We start from the raw sequence: 24679 nt of genomic DNA on the forward strand, positions 1-24679 counted from the left end.
AGAAGATGAAGTGCCAGAACGATAAACAGTATGCAAAATTGCATCAACAAAGGCATTCACTTCAATCTTTGGCAACGATGGATTTCCACGTACATCCGCTGTTGAAGGATATAAAACGTCCATATCAATACCAACAGAGGTTGGAAGCAATTTCAAAAGATCTTCAAGTGTGATCATCGATCTACGAATCAAAGATGTCCAGCCTGAAACGGGTAATTGCAATTTGCGAGCTTCTTCTTGACTCAAGGTGATCTCACGCTGTGTCGCTTTGGCCAAAGAACGGAATTGATCACTCGTAACGCTTCCCACATATACCTCCAAGCCAGGCACAGGAAGATTGAATTCAGGATAGACAACCGCCACGCCATCTTTGGTCACTTGAACAGCCAAACGTAAATGTTCGCCTGACAAAGAAGATGCAGTGACAAATAATCCCGCATTCAAAGCAGCAGCGGCAGAAGTGGTCGAAACTGATGTCGGCGGAGCAGAAGATGGTAGCGCAGCGTTGTTGTTTGTTGTTGATGAATTGGCAGGATCGTGATTCGATACTCCTGCTCCGATTGCCTGTGTTCCTGCACCTCCGGTTGGTGTCATTCTTTGCTGTTGTGCAATTTGTCCTGTTGCTGCTGTACCGGGTAGGGTACTCTTCCAGTATGTTTCCACACGACCACCGATTTCCAGTTGAACACCATCGAATGGTCTAACACAGTCCAATTCGAATGCAATCTCACCAACGATCTTCAAGTATACATCTTGCAATGGAAGCACAAATCTTTTACGATCTGTGATGCTGTCGAATAGAGAAGGTAACGCAACAGCTTTACCAATCACCTTTGATCCAAACGTTGGCATCAATTCCCATTCTATAGTGAATTTCTCCAAAGCCTCCACCTGGAAAGAGAACACCTCACGATCATCGGCAAGAGGCAAGACGATTGTATGTGGTATCGTTGTGGAAGAATCATCAGGCCTTGAGGTCATGACTAATTTCAACGAAGAAGTCGAGAACTGTTCAGGACGGTTGGGATCTTGCAATTTGTATAAACGCACCGATGAATTCGTCAAGGAGACTGTAATCAGAGCTCGTTTATCGAGATAATTGTGTCCATATGTACGGAAGGGAATAATTGGTGGAGGAAGCGATAACGATGGTATTCCGTCAATCTCCCCATCCAAATCGTCTAGCGATGGTAGTTCATCCTCTGTTTTGCTCTTCTTGCGAGGCAAAGACGATGTTGCACCGTCCAATTGTCTTCGTTCGGTGGTACTGGATGGCACTTCAGTGCCTGCTGCTGCAGCTGCTTTAGATGCTTTGGCGATTTTGGCTGCCTCCAAGATGTATAATAGACAATCAATGTGACCTTTCCAGGCCGCATAGAAAGCCGGATTTCTTGCTTTCTCATCCAACACATCAACATGCGCTCCTGCAATAACCAGAATACGCAAGCAATCCGTATGGCCGTTCTCAGCGGCGAAGAACAAGGGTGTCCAAAGTGTTCCTTTTTCACGCACGTTGGGATCTGCGCCAGCTTGGACCAGCAGACTCAAGCAATCAGCATGTCCTTCCCTTGCTGCTAATGCTTGCGGTGTGAGTCCTTCTGTGTTGGCGATGATCTTGGACCCTCTTGCGAGTAGTAGCTTTGTGATATCAGCATGGCCGCCGGAAGCAGCCAAACAAAGAGGAATGAGATCAGTGTGTGAATCAGGTTCAACACTAACACCGCTTGCCAACAGAATTTGGACGACATTTGCATGTCCGTTCATGACAGAAAGCACAAGCGGAGAGAAGCCATCCAAATCAGTCGTTGTTGGATCAACATTGGGTAAGGAGAGTAGGAATGTGCAGATATCGGCGTGACCAGACATGGCAGCATAAGAAAGTGCAGTTCTGCCGTAGATATCCCTACTTCCTACACGCACACCATTTTGTATGCATGCCTTGACCAAGATCAAATTCCCAGCTAGGGCTGCCTCGTGTAAGCAACTGCGTGAATTGATATCATCGACGAATTTGTAATCAGGAAGTCCCACTGACATAATTCGCTGTATGGCTTCCGGGTCGGCATCTAGCAATGCTCTCCAGACGACACGAGCAACACTGATGCCATCTTCTGTTTGAGCTGCAATGTGTGCCGTTTCTTTGGCTTCGTTAGCTTTGCCCGCCTTGATTGCTGAAGACAGATTATCTTCCAAGTCGGACAAGATATCCACATCTTCACTTCTTGCAGCAGCAAAATCAAGACGCTTTTCTGACGTGAATGCAGTCTTCTCTCCTACAATTGCAGGTTCAATGCCACCATTCCGAGCGGTTTTGGTTTCAGACATATTTTCCAATTCCAAAAGGTTTGCAGCTGCCACATCGCTCAACTCAGCAATAAACTCACGATTGAAGCATGGCTGTACTTCCACTTGTCGTGCCAAATATAACTCTTTCGTCTGTGACTTTGAGCGTTTGTCCCATTTTTTGAGAATTTTGCGGAAACCTGTAGCGTTGACCTCAATGAATTGTTGCAGTTTACTCAAATCTTTTTCAAAATACCTGAAACCCTCATAGAGTGCATAAAATGCAGGAGAACCTTTGCTCAAACTTGCTGCTCCTCTTTTTGTAAGGATGACCTGCTTCTTATCCACAAGGGTACTCAATCTACTCTTCAATTCCGCTTCTTTTTGTAGGTAAAAAGCATTAATCTTTTCCAATTCACGCTCCAATTTGAAGAAGAAAGCTGCTTTGTGTGCTCTCAATTCGTCCGATCCTTCTGTTCTTGGCAGGATTTGTGCTTCAGCGCCTGAATCGGAGAATGATGCTGAATGTTGACCGCCGGCAGCAGCGGCTGCAGCACTTACACCATCACCGTTGGGTATCTGTTCGGGCCGTATTCCTGAAGCAAATAGAGCTGCATCGGTTAAACGACCTTTTTCGAGAGAATTGATAATCTTTTTCAAACTTTTATAATCCAGATAGTATGATCCCCATCCTGATATTTGTTGACTCAAAATTTGTTTACCAAACTTCATCTTTTTCGAATGATCTTGATGAGCTTTGATAGTATAATCTTGAATGCAATCTCTTAGCGTATGTGCCCTGCTGCACCTTATCGATGCTTTACGCCAAAGCTACGCCGAATGAGCTTTTCAATCAATTCGGGAATGCCACCGGATGGAAAATGAAAGAATGAATGGGCGTGTTGATGATGATGATAGAAAGCCAAGAAGAAGTTCTTCTTTCTTTCCCAAAATGAAAATTGAATTATCCCGAATTCTACCACGACTTGGGAAAAGAAAGTTATCAAAGGGACGTGCAGCATGCATGCACATTTGAGTTAGTGCATCATTATTCCGCGTTACACAGCGTCATAAGTAGGAATAGCGAACGTGCTCCCTGTACAAGGTAAGATCACGTGAATGTATGCGTCTTCTAGGATGAGCAGGCAGTGTCAATCACGGACAGTGCTCTATGATGATGATGAAGAGATCAATGAAGAGAGGAAGAATGAGTTGAAATATGATACAGCTTGATTATTAAGTGTCACAAAGTAGAAAGAATGCCAGAAAGTAGAGAATGCGGTGTTAAAACTTCGAAACTCTATTCAGACAAGGGAAATGCCATTGATGCTATGTCGAAACTGAGTAATATCTTATTGAATTGTATCACCTGAAGCATCTGTTTAATTTGATGATGACATTAGCAACACAAGATGATGATCATCTCTCCCTCTTTCGAGCGCGTTTAATGGTATGCTTATATACGCGTAAGGGAGGACAGGCAGGCCAAAGGAGTTACAATTTTAGAGCCAAAGTCCGAAAATTAACACTTTGAGAGAGAGAAGGGCAAAAGAGCAACAGTCAATCAAGTGGCAGGGCAACAGGGCAAAAAAGCACGCGCCAGCCACGCAATCATGATTTGTGTTCAATCCATCATCTTCAACATCCTCATCCACTGAGAAAAAGGTTGACACAATTGACAGATCACATCGATACACCCGCTCAGCTCTTGTTTATACTAAATCGTGGAGGAAGAAGAGCTCGATCGACTTCAATACGTCACTCAACAAGTCTGTACTCGAGCAAAGAGGACACCAATCGTTGTTGCAGCATATTGCGCTCTGATCTGAGCCTTACAAAGTATAAGGCTGGGAAGATCACTGCCAAGAAAACATCGGAAATTATACTAAATCCAATCTATCAATTTCCTGCTCTTGAGATTCGTCATTGACATCATGGATGGCATTTTGGATTTCAACCAAGACCTGGACATCGGTCTCTTGGATCGTGTTGTGACTGCTATGTTCACAGGCGTCGGTCCTGATCAAAAGGCAGCAGCTCAAGTATTACCACAATTTCAAGAGCATCCGGATGCATGGCAACGCGTACCTGCAATCTTGCAACAATCCAGTAATTCTCAAACAAAATTCTTGGCTTTGAAAATTTTGGACAATCTCATTGCTACACGCTGGAAGGTTTTACCACAAGATCAACAACAAGGCATTCGCAATTTCATCGTTGAAACGATCATCAGTCAATCTAGCGATGAGACATTGTTGCGCACAGAGAAGACATATCTGGCCAAATTGGATATGACGTTAATTCAAATCTTGAAGCAAGAATGGCCACATAGATGGCCTTCCTTCATTCCCGATATCGTATCTTCTTCAAGAACCTCATTGTCGATCTGTGAGAATAACATGCACATCCTTCGATTGCTCTCAGAAGAAATCTTCGATTATTCTGCTGAGCAAATGACCCAAGTCAAAACGAAGAACCTCAAAAATCAAATGTGTGGCGAATTCTCCGAGGTTTTCCAATTATGCAGTGAAGTATTGGAAAAGGCAAACAAGCCAAGCTTAATCAAAGCTACTCTTGAGACGATGTTGAAATTCCTCAACTGGATTCCTTTGGGTTACATCTTCGAGACGAACGTCATTGACAACTTGATCGGACGATTCCTCGAAGTACCTGAATTCCGAAACGTGACGTTGAAATGCTTGTCAGAAATTGCAGGCTTGCAAGTCGTGCCAGAGTATGATGCAAAGTTCGTTGTACTATTCAACATGGTCATGACAGCTGTCAATCGTATGGTGCCTCCAAGCACAAATATTGCACAGGCATATGAAACATCTTCAGATTCCGATCAAGAATTGGTACTCAATTTGGCTCTTTTCCTTTGCAACTTCCTAAACACGCATCTACGGCTCATCGAAACACCAGAAAGCAAAGATCTTCTGCTCAATGCACATCTATACTTGATCAAAGTCTCACAAGTACCAGAGAGGGAGGTCTTTAAGATCTGTTTGGAATATTGGAGCAAGCTCGTGAGCGAGCTGTACGAGGAAATTCAAACACTACCAATATCCGAGATGAATCCTCTTCTGGGTCTCAATCTATCCAGCGGTGCACATGCAAATCACAATGGCGTCAATTTGCGCAAGAACATCTACTCAGAGATTTTGAGCAATCTGCGTCTTGTGATGATTGAAAGAATGGTGAAACCAGAAGAAGTCTTAATTGTGGAGAATGACGAAGGAGAAATCGTACGTGAATTCATGAAGGAAAGCGACACGATTGTATTATACAAATCAATGAGGGAGGTACTGGTCTACCTCACCCATTTGGATGTCATCGATACGGAAACGATCATGACAGAAAAGTTGGCCAAACAAGTGGACGGATCTGAATGGAGTTGGGCCAACCTAAACACGCTTTGCTGGGCAATCGGAAGTATATCCGGTGCGATGAATGAAGAGCAGGAAAAAAGATTCTTGGTCACTGTAATCAAGGATCTCCTAGGGCTTTGTGAAATGAAGAGAGGAAAAGACAACAAAGCTGTGGTTGCGTCAAATATCATGTACATCGTTGGACAATATCCTCGTTTCCTGAAAGCGCATTGGAAATTCCTCAAGACTGTGGTGAACAAAAACTTCGAATTCATGCACGAGACACACGAAGGTGTTCAAGATATGGCATGTGATACATTTATCAAAATTGCACAAAAGTGCAGAAGACATTTCGTCATGCAACAATCGGGAGAGACTGAGCCTTTCATTGATGAAATCTTGCGCACATTACCAAAGATCACGATCGATCTATCACCGCATCAAGTTCACACATTCTACGAAGCGGTTGGATATATGATTGCAGCTCAGCCTAATCGTCCTATACAAGAGCGCTTGATTGCCAAAATGATGGAATTGCCCAACAATGCTTGGGATTCTTTGATGTCTCAGGCACATAGCGATGTTGATGTGCTAAGCAGTTCAGAGAACATCAAGATCTTATCAAATGTGTTGAAGACAAACGTATCAGCATGCACGTCTATCGGTACTTTCTTCTTACCACAAATCACACGCAACTACCTCGATATGCTTGCATTGTATCGCAGTGTCAGTGGACTGATTAGTGCAAAGGTTGAATCTGATGGTTTGATTGCGACAAAGACACCACTCGTTCGTGGTCTTCGTACGATCAAGAAGGATATCTTACGTTTGGTCGAGACATACGTGAAGCGAGCAGACGATTTGGAAGGTGTGAACAATAATTTGATCCCTTCATTATTGGATGCAATCTTGGGAGACTATCATAACAATGTGGCACCTGCTCGTGATGCTGAAGTGTTGATGGTAATGGCCACAATTACTACCCGTCTCGGATCGTTATTAGCCGATAAGGTATCGCCTATTATGGATGCTGTATTCCAACCTACCCTTTCAATGATTTCAGCAGACTTTGCTGAATTCCCTGAACATCGTGTGGGCTTCTTCAAATTGTTACGCGCAATCATCGTTCATTGCTTCAATGCAATTCTGTCCCTTCCACCGGAAAAGTTCAAATTGTGCATTGATGCTGGTGTCTGGGCTATCAAGCATACAATGCGTGATATTGCCGATACAGGTTTGCAAATCATGTTGGAATTGATCAGCAATATTTCCGAACAAGATGCCAGTGTTGCCAATGCATTCTATCAGCAATATCTTCTCAGCATCATTCAAGATACATTCTACGTCTTGTGTGAGCCAGATCATAAGGCAGGCTTCAAGACTCAATGTGCAGTTTTGGCAAAGATTTACGAATTGATCGAGACAGGTCGTGTTCAAGTACCTCTTGGACCTGATGGAAATCCTGACAATCGCGCATTCATTCGTCAATATACGTCCAACTTGTTGCGAAACGCATTCCCACAAATGCAAGCTTCTTATGTTGACGACTTTGTCAATGGACTGTGCCAACTCTCTTCAGATTTGTCGAAATACAAGTTGCACTTACGTGATTTCCTGATCGCAAGTCGCGAAGCTGGCGGAACTGCAACGGAAGATAATAATGCAGACTTGTTCTTGGAAGATAAAGAAAGTGAGAGGGCTGCACAAGCGGCAAAAGAGAAAGAACAAGCTGCAAAGATTCCTGGTATGCTCAAACCTGCCGAAATGAAAGATGAAGATGAAGAACTTTGACTCGATATTTGGTCGGATCTGCTCAATTGATCAAATGTGCTGGGTCAAAGCGAAAAAGAATGTCGAAACCTGACTTATGATATCTTTAACTGTAAATTTTTTGTTGTCTAGCGAAGAAAATGTCTCGATTCCCCCCTTCCTCAAACCCCCAAATTTATTCCCCTTCAAACTTCTCTCATGTATGTGACAGAGCTTTGGAGCTGTCGCTCTACCTTTCTAATCCAATGTATCTTGAAAAAACAGTTTGATTGACAGTAGAATACAAATGCGTGGTAGTAGTACAGCGGTAGTGTTTGTCGTGATTAGCGATTATGCCGCGTGGAGTAATCTGTATGCAAAAAAAAAGATGATAGTCAGTAATTGTACATCCACGTTTGCATCCATTCAAAGCGATCCCACCTTTTGGACTCATGACTAAACCTCTTCCTTTTGATGCTCCACGATAAACAACTTCGATTATATCAATCATTTCTTGTTTATTTTCGATTGCCCAATTGATCTTGTTATTATTTCCCGTTCCCAAATCGATCATGATGTGTTTATTACGAAAGAAGAACATGACCGAGCATTGATCGTACAATTCATACATTTTATTGAAATCAGGTACTTGTGTGATATCAACAACGTAAATTACTGCGAAATTTTTCACCCTTTCAGTAATGTTGTATAGTGTTTCATCCATTGCCATACATGTTGGATCATGATCATGTCCGAACCTGATCACGACTACACGGTCTTCTTCTGATAGTATTGCTTGATCGACATGCCATCCGGATTGTAAATGAACGAGAAAGTAAGACATCTTTTGTCGGTGGATGTCTTTGTAGGGAAGGTTGTAATGATGCAAAGTGTTGTTCAATTTAGTCGGACGCTCCACCCTTTTCTCTTTTTCTTTATTCGGACCGTGCATACACGCATCATGCATTGAATATGCATACACGTGAACAAAGGAGAGTATTGACCTCTTTTATGATTATGAACAGCCTTATTGTCATCACTCCATCATACATTTACTGGTAGAGATCAACAGGCCTTGCTCATAGGTTAGCATTGCGATATGGCAGATCATCCTTCAAAGGTTTCGGATCAAGAGCGTACGGGAAATGAATCACTAAGTGCAAAAGATGATCTTCCTACCTCCTCAACATTAGGCGAGGAAGGAGGAGAAGCTACCAAAAGACAAGAAAAAGTCAGCAGTAACGTATCGGAAAGTGGAAGTCAAACATCAGATTTGTCTTCACCTACACTCAATCCAGCTCAGGCAAATGCGATGAACAGTAGCGTGATTTCAAACTTGGATCTAGGAGAAGAGCCGGCATTTCCGACCTCTTCTTCTTTTGGCAATACATTGGACAAGATAGATACAACGAGTGCAAACCAAATACAGCAAGAAAGTCGAGGAAATGGACCTTCAAGTGCTGTTTCTCCGGATGATCTAGGTCGTACGTACGATGGTTCAGCATCTACCTCATCTTTCACAAATAGTAGGAATTCAAACGGTTATGCACCGCTGGCACCTGGCGATCTTCTTCCATCAGCACCAGGACCACAGCCAAGCTCTTCTTCTTTGAACTCTTCTCAAAGTACTTTATCCATACCGAATTCAAACTCATTCTCCTCTCAACGTACACTGGGTCCAGACAATAGCTTATTCAATGAAGGCGATCAGAGCGGATATTCAGGAGCGGGAACAGGTGTAGCTGGAGGTGCAGCACAATCGGGAGACGACAGCGCCTTGAATGCATTGATGGAAGCACATAGCAAAGAACCATCATCCCCTCATAGACCGAGCAAGCGTGATGCAAGCTTTGGTCTGGATCCTGATGTTGACACAGTACATTCCCTCGAAGGACAACCGTTTAGGCCGAATATACTTTCATCTCCTCTTCGGCCTTCGACATCGAGCTCAGGTCGTCACCGACATCATGATACGCATCATAATCATTCACATGACAAGGATAAAGGTGTATACGATGAACCGGAAGAACAAGAATTTAGCCATACATCTGCGGCCACCGGCGCTCCCCGCACAATGGAAACGGGAATGGAAAATGTTCAAACGGTACCAACAGTTTCAGCAACAGGTATGCCACGCTTCTTGCCACGAAGAACATCTAGATCACCCTCGAACGACTCAATAAACGAGAAGAGAAGGTCTTCCCTTCGACGTAGGTCTTCTTCCGCCTCTTCATCACAGGTTTCCGCACCTGCGGAAATGCAACCACAATATGCACCTTCCGGCTCATTGACGATTGCATTATTCACGCCCGGGCTAACATGGAGAAGAAGGTCTTACCTCTTATTGGCAAGTATGGTGGTCAATATAGGCTTACCGTTTATCAATGGGATTGCATTAGGCTTTGGTGAGATTCTGGCTCGCGGCTTGATTGCTCCTTGGATTGGTTTAGCACCTGCTGCTCTTAACATCAATGCTCCTGCTGCTCAAAGACCTGGCGTTTCCACAACATCGGGTGTGGGTTTGCGACATGCTGGCGTTGCATCTGCTAGTGCTCCTCCTGCGGATAAGGGAAGAGATGACGCAAGAGGGTGAAGGAAAGTGTGTTGCGAAGATTCTTTACCTTGCTGTTCCTTTAATATAGACATTTTTATCAATATAAATTCTCATCACTTCTATCTCACCTTGCGAGCGGTACAACAAATCCAATAGATTAAGCACGTATGATTATAGCCTACATTTTTGAAGAGGGGAAAGAGGGAAAGAGTCAAGATTGCTTACTTGCCATTTCGAAAAGTTTACTTGTTATTCTTTTTTCCCTTTGAGCCTGACTTCTTTCCAGAAGCGGGTGCTTGAGGTGCTGTCTTTGGCTGTTCAGCAGCGGGAGCAGGAGCAACTTTTGCGGGAGTTGGAGCAGCAGAAGCAGTGTTTGCAGCCTTTGTTTCAGCAGGAGCAGTGACTGAAACGAAAGAAGAATCTAGCTTGGCAGGTGCTTCACTTTCTGGAACAGGTGCAGGAGCAGCCTTGGTAGATGCCTGTGCTGGTTGTTGTTCTTGTTTCGCTTGCAAAGGACGAATTTCTCTAACAGGACTACTGGATCGACTGCGTGCTTTTTGTTCTTGTTGTGCTTGTTTCAATTGGGCTAAACGTTCTTGCCATTTAGGTACACTGAGTAACTTTTGTTCCAATCCTTGCTTTTCTTCTTGTAATGCTAAACGTTTTTCAGCATCCAATTCTGTAAAGACGTAACCGCCTTGACCATCGAATTGCAACACCAACTGATGGTAACGCCATAAACTTGGTCTATGCGAAACGGTCAACATGGAAATACCCAATTCGGTTGCATAATCGTACATAATCTTTTCGACTTCCAATGTGACCGCACTTGTACATTCGTCCAAGATTGCATATCGTGGAACATGATAGAACAAACGAGACATTGCAATCCTTTGTTTATCTCCTCCGCTTAATGCATCACGCCATTCACGTTGAACGTCCCAACCACCTTCACGTTCGACGATATGATCGATTTGTAATTTACGCAAAATTGCCATCAAATCTTCATCTGTTTTACCTTTTGCTCGCATTTCACTTACCGTGTGAGGGTAAATGATTTGATCACGAAGGGTGCCCAAAGATGTATAAGGTCTTTGTGGAAGGTAAAAGAATTCGCTAGTTGGAGGTTTACGAACGACACCTCCATAAACAGGCCATAAGCCGCCCAAGATACGGAACATGGATGATTTACCGCATCCGTTTGGACCAACGATGAGCAAATGTTGACCTTGTGTTAGCTTGAATGACATTGAACGAACCAAAACATCACCATTTGGACTGACGATCGGTACATTCTCGAATTCGACGTCTTTTGCTTCTTCTACAATACCACGTGTAGACAGAACAGCTTGATTTTCTTCTGTTCCAGCAGCACTGACGAGCTTCTTTTGATACTTTCCTGCTTTAACTTCTTCCATGGTATCCAAGATTTCAGTGACACGGGCTGTATAACCTGCCAATTCTGCCAACTCTTTGTAAGAGTACATCACTCGACCGAATGCATCACTTGAAGATAAGAGTAAACGTCTGTTGGTCACAAATGCTTCTGTACGTGATCCCATATCTCCTACCTTCACACCTGGAATCTTGAAGAATACAGGCAAAGCACAGATCACAAGACCCAAGCTGCCCCACAACCATTTGATAATACCTTCTTCTACCATTCCATGTGCGATTCTGATTCGATAAACTCGGTTAACATGTTTGATCAAGCTGAAATAAGCACGTTCTATACCTTTCTTTTCCAATTGTTGACCACGATAAAGTGCAACTTCTTCACTGTTCTCAATCAAGCGTGAATGTGCCCATCGATATTCACCTTCTAATCGTTGTGCTTCGGCAGCATATTGACCGAAAGGAGGAGTTGCTTTTCGTAATAGTACGGCTGAACCTTGAACGAGTAAATTGATAAAGATCAAACCTTCTGCACCAACATTATTGGAAAGTTGATAGTTGTAAAGCATTGTATCAAGAATCGGTTTAGAAATGTTACTATAACATTCTGCCAAAGATGTTGCAAATCTTGAAATGTCAACAGCGATCAATTGATCAGCATTGTGAATTCGATCGTCCAAATTTCCAAGGGTATAGTATGTTGCATCGGTGAGGTACATGTCATGAACACGCATCGTTAGACGGGAACGGTATGCCAATGCGATCTTTGATTGTAAGAAATCGATGAGTGAGTTCGTATAAGTGGCAGGAATGGCGATCGTCATCCACCAAGCGATTCCTTTTAAGAAATCACGAGTACGGCCACGAACAAATGCACTGACGATCCTTCCGTCTAGTTCTGCGACATAAAGACTGATGAATGTACGCAGAACCAAAAAGATTGAGTGAGTGATGAGCAAAATCGACTCTTTCGAACGAGCGCCTGGAATGACAATCTTGAGTAACCTACGAAGCCGTTGGAAAAAGACTGCATCAACTTCAACACGAGGACCTCTTCCTTTACGTCCTTTGCGACCTCTTTTACCGCTTGATTCTTCTTCAACTTCTTGTGTTACATTCTTTTCCTGTTTTGCGATTTGTTTAGCGTCCACATTTGCACTTTCTTCAACGCCTTTCTTTGCAATATCACCAACTTGTTTTGGTTGCTTTTTCTTTTTAGGATTAAAGCCACGATATAAATTTAGCATAATAAAAGAAAAATAACCAATCTGTAAAATTTTTTGAATTACCGCATAATTTCTTTTATAGCCCATTGCTAAAGTGATCAATCGATTTAACAAGGATGATTTTGCATCATCCCATGCATCGACTAATCTACTTTGCACGGCCATCTTGTCTGCTTGGTAGTGGTGGTGGTGGTGTGATCTTTGTGCCTGCCAGCAGGTATTCTATCTGATTTGCTTTTACTCTGATTGAAAATCAAATCTTCATGAGCTGTGCAATTTGGAGTATAAGAAGGTTGTGATGGTTTCCTTCAACGACTTTTGCGTTAGGAACCGGTCTTTACAACCGTATGGGCGGCCCTGCCAGTGGCTTAATGCGTGACGATCTTGTGTGGCATTTCATCAGTCAGGCTTCGTTTTCACACTCAATGTCTGCATCCGCCTAAGTAAGATAAAAACACTGACAGGCTGCTATCAAAACGCGAAGCGCAGCGCAGCAATCAGACGTTCAGACCCTGCTCTTAGTGATTGTTATGTAAGCAAGTAATTGTTCATTTCTATGATCATCTTATTGTACATAGTTAAAATTACACCAACACTTTAAGCAACATCTTCAAATTCAAGTTCTTCCTCATCCTCTTCTTCTTCTGTTTTGGCCTTTTTGGGTGTTGGGTCCATTGCTGCAAGGCTATCCTCTCTTGATCTCTTTCCATTCACGCCTGAAAATGACGGCGTTTGTGCGGCTGAAGGTCCGCTAGGTGTAGCAGAATCATCTCCTACCACATCTTCATACTCAAGATCTTCATCGTCATCATCACCTTCTTGTGCCATTGATGCATATCGAGCCAAATAATCTTCGTGTGCTTGATTGGTTGTAGAGGTTTCTGCCGTACCATTGGCATTTTGTGCATTATTCGTAGTAGAATCTTGCCTTCTATTTGTGATCTTGGGTGCATTTGGATCTTGCGTTGTCTCCCACCAAGACGGCAATGCATTCTCTTGTAATTGTCTTTCTGCTTCTCTCTCTTTTTGTTCTCTTCTAGCGGCTTCCAATGCGGGATCATTTGATACCATATCGATCTCCACCGATGCAGCACGACGAGCTCCACCTTGAGATTCTTGAACATCTTTCAAGGTAGCAGTAGGATCTGTACGTTGTCGTGCTCGTAATTTCCATTCGTCTGATGTACCTGAATTCTTGATCTCCGTTTCTACATCGAAGCTAGGCAGTGTTAAAGAATCAATTTTACGTAGACGATCTAGGATAGGTCCACATTGCTCGTTAAATCTCTTCAGACGATCTTTGCTCCTTTTCACATCTTCTGCATCTTCATTGTCCACCAATTCACTTCCACAGCCCGGTGTATTGCAGATGAAACTCATCATCGTAATCGGATCGAGAAGAGCGGCAACATCTAGTGTATTGTACGATTTACCACACCTTGGGCACATGTATCCTTTATTGTCAAGTTCATTCCTTAATACTGAATCGATTTGCGATCTCATCTTCATCATCCTCCATTTGGTCACATCTAAAAACACCTTTCGATCTAGATAAAAGTAATTTCTGATCGCCGTTCGTGTGAAGGATGAAGTCGCAGTTGCTGTTTCACGAGTTTCTCCTCTTTTATGTATTCCGATCAATCGATCACGAACGAGTTGATTACACACTTGCAAGAGATCTTTCGTATGAACGCCTAATGATTGTGCCAAGATATCAGCTGGCATGACTGAATATTTTGATAAAATATCAATCGTGATCACATGTTGATCGCTATAAAATTGACGTGTGACCATTTGACAAACTGTGCGTACCAATCGTAAATCCTCTTCGCTAGCAGTAGGCCTCTCCTGTTCAGCTCTCGAACCTGATTGGGAAGCCATCGTTCTTTGGTGACCAGCAATAGGTGGTGGTATAACATGAAAGTGTCGCAAGACTTGTCCTTGCAAACTGAGCTTAGGGTGTTTCGCAGTCTGTGCGCGACGCATAATCAACAAACAACTAAAAATACACTCAACCCTCTCACATCACACGACCATCACGTCCAAATTAGAACATTGTTTCATTCGATAGATATGTATAATGTTCTCGTGGTGGTCAGGTCCGCAATATAGAAGCTCGAATGGAGAGGGGTCGAGATCAGGACGCAATGGATCGGCAAATCAACCAAATTCAGGGCGGAAGGTGAAGATGCAAGAGGTACAAGTTGAAATCATTGGCGGTTGCAGGTCAGGCCCAATGATTCCACAAAGTAGTCGATTTGCAGAACGATCAAAAGTTGATCCAATAATAGGTCCGCCAAAGCTACCTAGAGAGTTGATCACTCAGATCTTACAAACAGCATGCGATATAATCATTGAAGAGCAAAAGAGTATTGGCATGGATCCTGGAAGCGGTCTCTTACGCCTGGCAAGGATCGACAGATTTTCACACTTTTTCATCTTATCACAATTCATCCTTCCATCTTTGCGTCTACATGGAGCGCAACAAGTTCATGCTTTTGCTCGGGACCTAGCACGCAATACTATGAACATTCGTAGATTGGCTTCAAAAATCAAAAGATTGTTCATCTTACGTCCATTATCAAAGGAGAAAAAGGACCACTCAGTATTTGCAGACGTAGAAGAAACAACGAAATTTGAAAAGGCAACCTTGGCACCGCTACGTTCAGTATTGAAATATTGTACCGGACTTCAATATTTGGCTCTCGAAATGACTGCTCGTGTATTGGATTTACGATGGCCTGACGATATGGACAAAGCAGGACTGGTGGAAGTGAGCCATTCTTTGAAGGAGCTAAATACGATGTTGAGCTTGTACGGCGGTGATCTAAACGAACGCTTGTGGGACATATCATATGGTGCTCCCGCGATGAACAGATCTCGATGGGCAAACCTTACCCACTTGCAGTTACATGGACCACGATTTCGAATGACTTCACTCACCGCTTTGGCACTATGTGACCTCCCGCAACTGACGCATTTGGCCCTCATTATGCCATGGATCGTACATGCAACAATGAATGTTGACGGAATAAGTACAGATCTCTTATCCCGACATTCTTCGGCGATCGAAAGAACAACCGATATTGCAGGAAGGCAAAGTGTTTTGCAGCTCCTGGTCAGCGGGCTTGGGCATAGATTGGAGGAACTTGTGCTTGTATGTCATGATCTAGAAGGATATGTCGGTAATATCACCAACCTAGGTCCCTGGTTCCGGGCTTTGCAGTGGTATGAATATACCGACACGACATGCCATCCTGACGAGCATTCCCGCTCAGATCTTCCAGATGTCTCCTCGAATTTGCAACTAACCCTCATTACCGCATCGGTCGGTGATGAATCCGATCAACAAGCACATACACATCCTAATCTGATCAGCAAATGGATGGTACAACGCGCTCAAAAACAGCGCCATTGGACATTCCATGATGGCGAAAAGGACACTTTTAGGCAAAAGGCAATATCTCTCGCAGTAGAAAGCTGGAAAATTCCACAAGTCCAACAGCAAGGAGCAGCCACCACAATGCCAGATTCTCAGCACTTTATTTCGGATATTGCATCAGCTAGCAATCCAATTGATAGTCCAGTGGTATCCTATCATCCCAATCAGCTCATAAACAGCATAGACGATCTAGATTGATACAGTTTTGTTATTTTTTCTTCGCAATGTATTTTATTCAACACCTTTTGTAATCTTTTCAATACCTTCTGCCACAGATTGCTTAAAAGGTTTGGATATTTCATCCTTGTCGGCAAGGTAAGCGAGAAGCATTTGACGAGGAACAGTGAATTGCTTCTCAGCGTACGATGGAGCTTTCACTCTGCCGAAAATCTTTCCCTCTTCGATCAAAGTGAGATCCAAGAAACCTTGCTTGCCGGAAGATGCAGGCGAGATGACCATATCCAATGTCCGTCCTTTGGCTAATGTAGCTTTTGGAAATGCATCAATAAGCTCTTGTATCGAATTGGAAAGTGCTTGATCTGCTTCGGGACTTAAGAGGTTCGCCTTACGAGCTGATTTGGCGCGACCTTGAATTGCTCGACTCAGTCCACCTTTCAAATGATTATAGTCCGTAGGCCGAACCGGGACACTTCTTATAGCGCAAGTGATTCCTTGATCCAACAAGGCAGAAACCAGAGCTTCTCCGCTGTGATCTTTGTCTTTGTTTGACATCCAAGAAGCTTCAAATCCTCTCCAATCTGGTGAGCTTTTCAAAGCTTCGATAGCCTTTGCATCGACATAAAGACCCGCTACATATACTCTTACACTTAGGAATGTCACTGTACGCACTCCTAGTCCAATTAGTCGCAGCTCTTCACTTCCATTAGAGAATACATCTTGTGGAACCGAGATGGAAACCGGCAGTGGCTGTCCAGTAGCCGGATCTAGTCGGAAATCGCCTGTGCTTTCCTGTGTCGATGGAATGGAGGGAATTTCTTGTGCCTCAAGATGAAGCTTTTTGCTATCTTGAGAGAAGTATAGAGCTCCCAGAGATATGGCTAGGGTTCCGACCCATACACTGTGTCTCGATCTTGAAGTATCACTTATCTGCCCTTTTGCATGTATGTGCTGAGATGAGTGCGAATTAAAAAGTCTTGCATTTTGATGAATCGGTTTGAATGGTGAAGATGCAGTAGCCCTCCGCAGTATGAGCCTTGTAGAATTAAAGATGGTCATGATCAAATTTGCAGGATAATGGTAGTAATTCAAATGAGAACCTAGCTCTAAATAGGAAGAAGAATGCAAGCCGGAAAATTTAAAGCCTAAAGGCCCGTGCGAAAAATCAAAAGTCCAACACCAGGCTGGAGTAAATGCTAACCTCCTTTCCTTTCACAACCATCATTGCTCACACTGATCGTCTATAGCCGCCAGTCATGGGAGCAACATCCTCGACGGCGGCCAATCAGGCGAGATTGCCGATAGGAGTGAATAACCTGGTGGGAGAATTGGGAAATGATGTACAATACGAAAAAGGGATGGGATCATCAAGATTCTTAAAAGCAATCAAAGCAAGGCACAAACATGGTCCTCTGGTTGTAAAGACTTTTGTTAAGCCAGAGGCGAATCTTTCACTTAGACCTCTAGTAAGAAGGATTCGAATCGAACGTGAAGCATTGGCAGATGTACCCAATACGCTCACCTATCAAAAAGTTGTCGAAACTGAAACGGCAGGTTACTTGATCCGACAATGGATGGCAAATAATTTGTACGATCGTATCTCTACAAGACCTTTTCTTACCAATATTGAAAAGAAGTGGATTACATACCAGCTACTCAGCGCTATGAAGGAGGCTCGCAGAAGGAATGTACCGCATGGCGATTTGAAAAGTGAAAATATTCTGGTGACATCATCTCTCTCGGTTTACGTGACCGATTTTGCATCATCTTTCAAGCAGGTCTATCTTCCCTTGAATGATCCTTCAGATTTCAATTTCTATTTTGGCACATCAGGACGGCGAACGTGTTACGTTGCTCCCGAACGCTTCTACAGCGAAGACTCGGAAATAGCAAAGCAAAAGGCAAAAGCACGGAATGACGCAGCATCGCTTGAAGCCCAAAAGAATGGCTCATCGAATGATCAAAATGTCGACATAATGGCAGAGTTATTCAAGAGAGACGGAAAAGTTACTGAAGCAATGGATGTCTTTTCGTTGGGATGTGTGATCGCTGAGCTTTGGCGTGATGGTGCACCAATTTTTACCTTGATGCAACTGTTCAAGTATCGCGAAGGGCAATTTGATATCGAATCAGCGCTAATGGAGATAACCGATTATCATATCAGAAGCATGGTAAGGAGTATGCTCTCTCTTGATCCAAGTAAGCGTGGCACTTTCAGCGATTACATGGAAAAAGCAAGAGGAACTTGTTTCCCCGATTCCTTCTACACCTTTCTACATCGGTATCTCACAACATTACAAAGAACTTCAGCACGAACGGCATCAATGGCTGCAGCCGAAGCAGCGGCGGCATTGAAGGCATCTGTGAACGCCAACCTTCCACCGAAATCATCGAGTTCGAATGCTCCGCCCTTGCCTTCTCATCTTACATCCGCTGCATCGGAAGCAGGAACGTCTGGAGCAGTTAACGAGGTGGCCTACCTCCTTCGCGCAGAGGCTGATGAACGAATCGAGAGAATGTACGAAGAATGGTCAGTCGTCAGTAATGTAATGGATGGCAAGCCTCATGATGATCTAGATGCGATTCAAGTCACTCCGAGCTTTGCGCGAGCTATGAGTCCGCGAGAGGAGATCACGACGCCCAACTTGGATAACACCGATCCTATGGAACTGGACAAGGAGACTGAGCGGATCGATCATATTCTACCGGTCCGCCTGTGCATTCCCGGAATTGAACAGCAAGTCTTGACGTTGAGAGACAAGCCAATAACGGGAGATGGTACTGGTCTATTGATACTCTCGCCTTTACTCGCCAATCTGCGTAACGCACTGAGGCCATCGACAAAGATGCATTGCTTCGATTTATTGTTGCATCTTTCAGCTAATTGGCTAACGGACGAAGCCAAACTCGATCGTGTGTTGCCATATGTGATCAATATGTTTGATGACGAATCAATCATGGTTCGCGTTGCTGCTGTACGAACAGCTACTCAGTTATTGTCTCTTGTGGATACAATTACACCATCCAATGCCTCAACATTTACAGAGTACATCATGCCGAACATGCGACTTATCCTTCGTGATTCTTCTTCATTGGTTCGTGGAATGTACGCCTCATGCCTGGTGGAACTATCTCGTATAGGAATACGATTTCTACAAATTACTTCAGCTATGCGTGCTGAAGGAATTTTTGCCGCTGATGCTGATGGACGTACTGGAGGTGATGCCGACGACTTTTTGGAGGGCGAGCCTAGACCGGAGGATGAAGTGAACTTCGACAGGCAGATGGATGTCTCGCGTGCATTCTTTCGTGAGCAAGTCACTGTTCTGTTGACTGATCCTTCCCCTGTTGTCAAACGTAGCCTGGTATCAAACATTGGCCCGCTTTGCGTTTTCTTTGGCTCTACTTTGGCAAATGATGTGATTTTAAGTCATATGATCACATATCTCAACGATCGCTCTTGGCTACTACGCAAAGCATTCTTTGATGCAATCGTTGAAGTTGCTCAAGTGGCTGGTGCTAGAAGTGTGGAAGATTACATCTCTACACTGCTATTGCAAGCTTTATCGGATCCCGAGGAATCTGTCATCTTGCACGTTTTGCAAGGTTTGCGAAGGATGCTCAATGTTCGAGAAACAAGCAAAGCCTTGCTTTCGCAAAGTAAGGTACTCGATATTGCCGCTGCTACTGCAGGATTTCTGTGTCATCCGAATCACTGGCTTCGCACAGCGTCCTCTCTTGTTGTGGAAGCATGTGCAGAGCAATTGCATTCTGTCGACGTATGGGCAATCTTGTATCCTGCAATCCGACCTTTGCTTCGCAGTGATGTAAAATCTATACAAGGCGAGAACTTGCTTTTCGCTGCAAAAGATCCTCTCAGTCGCGAAGTGTTACAGAAAGCTGTTCAATGGGCATTCCGCGCAAAGAATTCGAAATTTTGGAAACCGGTTGTGAATAATGACTTTAAAGGGAAGGCTGGCTTAGGTAATGGGCTGGGCCGTGAAGGCGTTGGATTGATGATTGGAAGAAAAGCGATGGACATCACTCGCACGCCTGTACCACGCAACGAAGAGGATGACGCACATTTTGACAGCTTACGATCATCCGGCTTGAATGAAGATGATGAGGTGAAATTGATTGCATTACGCGAGTACATCACCAAGCTAGCCAAAATGTCAAATCTGATCGGGCAAGGTATCAAAGCTTCTACTTCGACGTCGCTTGTCAATCATGAAGATGCAAGTCTCTTACCACCTCTTCAGATCAAGTCTAGCCTTGCAGTTCAACCATTGGATGATGTGACCCCTCTGACAATCTTCTTTACTTCCAAAAATCATCCTCAGTCCCAAACTCAACGGAGTCTGCCGGCAGAAACTGCATCTATACGCTCGCAAACAGCTGATAGCACTTTTAGCGGCAGGATGGCTCGAAGAAGGCTAGCAGGTGGGCGTATTGTGAGCGAAGTAGGAATGATGAGTCCTTTGGAAGAATTGAGAAGACGGATGAATGAGGCAAACAGTTCTGCGGACGGAGATATTCTGGCTCTTCCAGCAACGCCTACAGCACCACTCGAATTCGGTCAAACAGACTTTACCACACCTTTACGTCCCGGAAGTCCTTCCAGTGTGCTATCAGGAGGGGCAACTTCTCACGCATTGCAATCCAGATTAGCAATCGGAGTCAGTAAGGCACAAGCAGCAATTGCGTCCAACCCGACAAATGTTACTGGTAAAATGGCAGAAGGATCTGCAAAGATGCTGTCTATCACAGACAGGGAACAAGTCATTCAAAATGCTGTAGAATCTGGTCGCACTACGCCAAATGGTTCAGTAACCCCACTCAATCGTGCTGGATTGGGACGTCAGACAGCAGATGTAACAGGAAACGAGCCAACTTTCAGCAGTACATATGACGGAAACGATCCCTATATTCGTGCTCATTTAGAGGCAATCTATTTGAGCAATTTCCAAGATCGTCATCCTGGATGGGGTCCCGCTATCACGGCTACTGCTCCGATGCGAAGGAAAGCCGGGATGAGTGCCAAAGCAGCCACCTCTGCTGGTGCACGTATAGGGAGCGTAGGTGCACCCACTACATCTGTGAGCAGTAATCGACGCCCGGAAGGCAATCTGATCGCATACTTTACCGAGCATACTGCTCCGATTTCGTCAATTGTGATTTCACCTGATCATGCATTCTTTCTTTCGGGCTCGGAAGATGGAACGATTAAAGTCTGGGATACGGCAAGATTGGAAAAGAACGTCACTTCTCGATCAAGAGGAACGTATAATGGACAAAGAGGTAAGATTGTTTGTCTTGTCATGTTAAACGGTAGTCATTGCGTCGCAAGTGCTGCAACTGATGGAAGCGTGCATGTCGTTCGTGTTGAAGTTGGTATCTCACCATCTGCGCCATCTTCTTTGCCAAGGTATGGTAAAATCAGAATGGTATCAAATTTCCAGCTAAGCGATCCAGAAGAGTATGTGGTATGCATGGTGCAAAGTTCACGCAAGAGCGGTGTTTCGACCAAAGATGCTGCATTGACAACAAGTTCAGGCTCTGCATCTCTACCTGTTGGTGGTGGGGTTTCAACTTCATCTATGAACGCATCCGCATCTGGAAGTACTTTGATCTTGGCCACCTCTAAAAGTCACATTGTCATCCTGGATCTTCGAACGATGCAAGTTTTGACGAATTTCGAAAATCCTGCTCATTTAGGTGCGATTGCGGCTATGTGTGTTGATCCTCAAAATATCTGGCTGCTCATCGGTACGATCGGAGGCGTGATGTGCCTGTGGGACCTGAGATTTCATTTATTGGTCAAGACATGGAGACTGAGCACACTTGAAAAAGAACGGAATGGTACCAAAACGAAAAGCACAACAGCGCAGGATGACGCAGAAGACGCATTCGCACATGATGGACATTCAATGATTCGTCTCAATTCAATCGCTTTGCATCCGAGCAGAGGTGATGGACGATGGGTCATGATTGCTTGCGAGAGACTGAATATCGACTTCCAAGGCGTGCAAAATGGCTCAATTGGACACCGGGAGACATTGATTGAGACATGGGATATCGAATCAGCTGAATGTGTAGAGGTGTACAATACTATTCGACATGACGGGCCTACATCGCAACCCTCAGGTACACAAACTGGAAATGAAGATGAAGTGTTGCCTTTGCAGCAATACAAGAATACATCGAGTACTACATCACACGATCGATTCACCGGACTTGGTAGTGCAGCTGAGGCTATTGAACGATTGGTAAAGATGCATGAGGCACGGCTCAATCAAGCTCCGGATGAGACAACTGATAATGCGGGACCAACAAATGGTCAAGAAGAAGAAACAGGTACTTACCGAAGAACAAAGAAAAAGGAAGTCATTCAACCGCCACCGCCAACTTCCTTTGTTCGAAGTATGTTGGTGGCCGTTGAAGGGTATACGTCCGGCAACCTTCCCCACGCAGCCCAGGTAAGCGGTGGTTGGTTAGATGCTGGCAAGTTGGCCGCAACATCAAACGACAATGCTCATCAAAATGCTGGAGATGGACCTGCTGGTTACATGATCACGGGTGGAATGGATAAGAGGATTCGGTTCTGGGATTTGGGCAAAGTGGAAAAGAGTACATCTTTTGGTGCACCGACTGATGAACGTAATGAATTCCGCGTTAAGGGTCCAGAGAGTGCAGAATTGACCGGAGGAGCAAAGAAGAAGTCTGCCTCCAATGGACTAGACCATCGCAGCAGACAAACAACAAGATCAAATGCTCCACAAATGGATGAAGGAGCAATTGATGGAAACGCAGGACTGGCGGTGAATGGAACAGATTCCAATTCAGAAACTCTACATGCCACCACATTTACCCATCAATTACATCCTACAAGTGCAACCGCTAGAGCGGCAACTACATCGTTACGGTCTCCATTATTAACACATCAAACGAATAGCGCCACAAGCACGATGTTGATGAAAGCTCATAAAGATGCAATCACTTCGTTGGCCATCATCGAATCACCTTTCAGATGTATTGTTGCGGGTGACTATGCCGGCAATATTCGTGTGTGGGAGTGATCGGAAGAGAATTGCTGGTTTTAGATAGATAGGGTTCTGTACTGTGTACTATTTAATCAATTGTACTTTTAGAACGAAGACTTAGGTGATTGAAGTTTTCCGTGTGAGTCTACTCTTTTAGATTTACATTACGTTGCTCTTCACTATAATACATGATGTGACCCAGTCTTACTTGGCCTTTGGTTTACAGTCCTCCCAAACAGAGCGAATATGAATCTGTACTTTGCCTTCGCCACCTGTTCCGATGCCCCCAACTTCACCGGGTTCTGGTCCACGATGTCGAGTATCTTCAATATTCTCGAAACCACTCGCGACAGCTAGCCAAGCCCCATCAGAAGAAAATGCGCCGGCAGACAATGGAGAAGGGTATCTAGGATATTGCCTGATTCGCTTTTTGGCCAAAGGATCCCATATAGCCACGATTGCATCACCTCCCAAAGATGCAAAAGTTGCATGTTGAGGATGAAAGCTTAATCCGTTTACCGGATAAACCGTGTCCACACCATCAACAACTTGTCGATGACATTTGAACGCATACTTTTTCGCTTGTATGCTTTCTGATGTATCAAAGAACTCTACAGCGATTCTACCTTCGATTGATGAAATTGCATATCCTTGTCCGTTTGGCATACAACGTATATCGCGTAACATGAACTTCAAACTGCTTTCACGTTTTTGCTCTGCTCGCCAAACGTCCTCGTTATTCGATTTGCCGGCTTTCGTATTATCGATTTCTTCACGCCATCTTGAAAGATCAAAGATGTGTATCAACCTTCCTGCCATTCCAACTACTAACCGAGGTGTTTGATCAATGATGGATATAGATGTACCTGCATCGTTTGATGTGATTGGAGAAGGCGGAGATACGTCCATGGCCAATGCTTTATCGGGTAAATTGATCGTGCGTAACAAAGACGCATTTACGGGCGAAGGATCCCAAACTTTCAAAGTACAGTCCCAAGAAGATGAAATGAGTAAATTTGCCGAATGGCTATATCGAATCCTGCTAATCGGTGCTGTATGTTTCCCGATGATGTTTGTCTGACCAGTTTCCAAGTTGAGCAAACGTACACGACGATCGATTCCTCCACTAGCAGCGAGAGTATCGGTTATCCAGCATACATCCAGCACTGGTGCTTCATGATTGAAAGTATGAATCAATCGTACCCTTTTACTTGGATCTGAAGAAGATGCTTCATCTAGATTGGCCAGATGGTATAGCCGAACAGTTTTATCCCAACTCGATACCAGCAATTGATGGGCTTTAGATGGATTTGGGTTGAAGGCTAAGCCTGAAATTGGATCTTGTGGAGGTGAAGGGATCGCATATTCTATGGCCTGATTTGACATGGTGATCCAAACTCTGTTAGAATATCGAAAAGGTGAATGAAGAAGGAATGTTTAAG

The 24679-nt window shown here is 44.1% G+C and overlaps 9 protein-coding genes across 9 annotated transcripts; 4 read left to right on the top strand and 5 right to left on the bottom strand.

Moving 5' to 3' along the window:
* Positions 1-3832: 3832 nt before the first annotated feature.
* On the top strand, positions 3833-7606 carry FA14DRAFT_161055 (putative CRM1-nuclear export factor, exportin). The gene has a single exon (XM_025498949.1). It carries the CDS (start codon positions 4218-4220, stop codon positions 7440-7442), a length of 3225 nt encoding a protein of 1074 aa, XP_025356570.1. The 5' UTR covers positions 3833-4217; the 3' UTR covers positions 7443-7606.
* Positions 7607-7670: 64 nt separating this feature from the next.
* On the bottom strand, positions 7671-8349 carry FA14DRAFT_134925 (4A/4B type thioredoxin-like protein). The gene is made up of 2 exons (XM_025496991.1): positions 7842-8349; positions 7671-7770 (listed from the first exon to the last, which is right to left on the bottom strand). The coding sequence occupies exons 1-2, from the start codon at positions 8242-8244 to the stop codon at positions 7745-7747; spliced, it is 429 nt and encodes a 142-aa protein (XP_025356571.1). The 5' UTR covers positions 8245-8349; the 3' UTR covers positions 7671-7744.
* An 87-nt stretch (positions 8350-8436) lies between these two features.
* FA14DRAFT_161056 (uncharacterized protein) lies at positions 8437-10386 on the top strand. The gene has a single exon (XM_025498950.1). The coding sequence runs from the start codon at positions 8500-8502 to the stop codon at positions 9991-9993; it is 1494 nt and encodes a 497-aa protein (XP_025356572.1). The 5' UTR covers positions 8437-8499; the 3' UTR covers positions 9994-10386.
* FA14DRAFT_164707 (uncharacterized protein) lies at positions 10197-12740 on the bottom strand (the record flags this gene model as incomplete). Its single annotated transcript, XM_025499909.1, has 2 exons — positions 10197-10438; positions 10472-12740. 2 exons carry the CDS (start codon positions 12738-12740, stop codon positions 10197-10199), a joined length of 2511 nt encoding a protein of 836 aa, XP_025356573.1.
* A 370-nt stretch (positions 12741-13110) lies between these two features.
* FA14DRAFT_161058 (uncharacterized protein) lies at positions 13111-14482 on the bottom strand. Its single transcript, XM_025498951.1, has one exon. It carries the CDS (start codon positions 14454-14456, stop codon positions 13173-13175), a length of 1284 nt encoding a protein of 427 aa, XP_025356574.1. The 5' UTR covers positions 14457-14482; the 3' UTR covers positions 13111-13172.
* A 128-nt stretch (positions 14483-14610) lies between these two features.
* FA14DRAFT_161059 (uncharacterized protein) lies at positions 14611-16570 on the top strand. The gene has a single exon (XM_025498952.1). The coding sequence runs from the start codon at positions 14656-14658 to the stop codon at positions 16213-16215; it is 1560 nt and encodes a 519-aa protein (XP_025356575.1). The 5' UTR covers positions 14611-14655; the 3' UTR covers positions 16216-16570.
* On the bottom strand, positions 16233-17266 carry FA14DRAFT_53644 (uncharacterized protein). Its single transcript, XM_025502487.1, has one exon. It carries the CDS (start codon positions 17251-17253, stop codon positions 16249-16251), a length of 1005 nt encoding a protein of 334 aa, XP_025356576.1. The 5' UTR covers positions 17254-17266; the 3' UTR covers positions 16233-16248.
* Positions 17267-17418: 152 nt separating this feature from the next.
* Positions 17419-23437, top strand: FA14DRAFT_172828 (WD40 repeat-like protein). The gene has a single exon (XM_025500433.1). The coding sequence runs from the start codon at positions 17451-17453 to the stop codon at positions 23271-23273; it is 5823 nt and encodes a 1940-aa protein (XP_025356577.1). The 5' UTR covers positions 17419-17450; the 3' UTR covers positions 23274-23437.
* On the bottom strand, positions 23388-24623 carry FA14DRAFT_146565 (WD40 repeat-like protein; the record flags this gene model as incomplete). The annotated part of the gene is made up of 2 exons (XM_025497324.1): positions 23388-23500; positions 23534-24623. 2 exons carry the CDS (start codon positions 24621-24623, stop codon positions 23442-23444), a joined length of 1149 nt encoding a protein of 382 aa, XP_025356578.1. The 3' UTR covers positions 23388-23441.
* Positions 24624-24679: the final 56 nt, after the last annotated feature.

Source organism: Meira miltonrushii (genome assembly GCF_003144205.1).
Source record: "Meira miltonrushii strain MCA 3882 unplaced genomic scaffold FA14scaffold_2, whole genome shotgun sequence".
Classification (NCBI taxonomy): domain Eukaryota; kingdom Fungi; phylum Basidiomycota; class Exobasidiomycetes; order Exobasidiales; family Brachybasidiaceae; genus Meira; species Meira miltonrushii.

Excerpts from the sequence above, each read along its gene's own strand:
- FA14DRAFT_161055 (XM_025498949.1), top strand. The coding sequence starts at position 4,218 with ATGGATGGCATTTTGGATTTCAACCAAGACCTGGACATCGGTCTCTTG.
- FA14DRAFT_134925 (XM_025496991.1), bottom strand. The coding sequence starts at position 8,244 with ATGTCTTACTTTCTCGTTCATTTACAATCCGGATGGCATGTCGATCAA. Across the intron at positions 7,771-7,841 it reads TTTAGTCATGAGTCCAAAAG|ATTACTCCACGCGGCATAAT; the intron begins GTGGGATCGCTT and ends TTTTGCATACAG.
- FA14DRAFT_161056 (XM_025498950.1), top strand. The coding sequence starts at position 8,500 with ATGGCAGATCATCCTTCAAAGGTTTCGGATCAAGAGCGTACGGGAAAT.
- FA14DRAFT_161058 (XM_025498951.1), bottom strand. The coding sequence starts at position 14,456 with ATGGCTTCCCAATCAGGTTCGAGAGCTGAACAGGAGAGGCCTACTGCT.
- FA14DRAFT_161059 (XM_025498952.1), top strand. The coding sequence starts at position 14,656 with ATGTTCTCGTGGTGGTCAGGTCCGCAATATAGAAGCTCGAATGGAGAG.
- FA14DRAFT_53644 (XM_025502487.1), bottom strand. The coding sequence starts at position 17,253 with ATGACCATCTTTAATTCTACAAGGCTCATACTGCGGAGGGCTACTGCA.
- FA14DRAFT_172828 (XM_025500433.1), top strand. The coding sequence starts at position 17,451 with ATGGGAGCAACATCCTCGACGGCGGCCAATCAGGCGAGATTGCCGATA.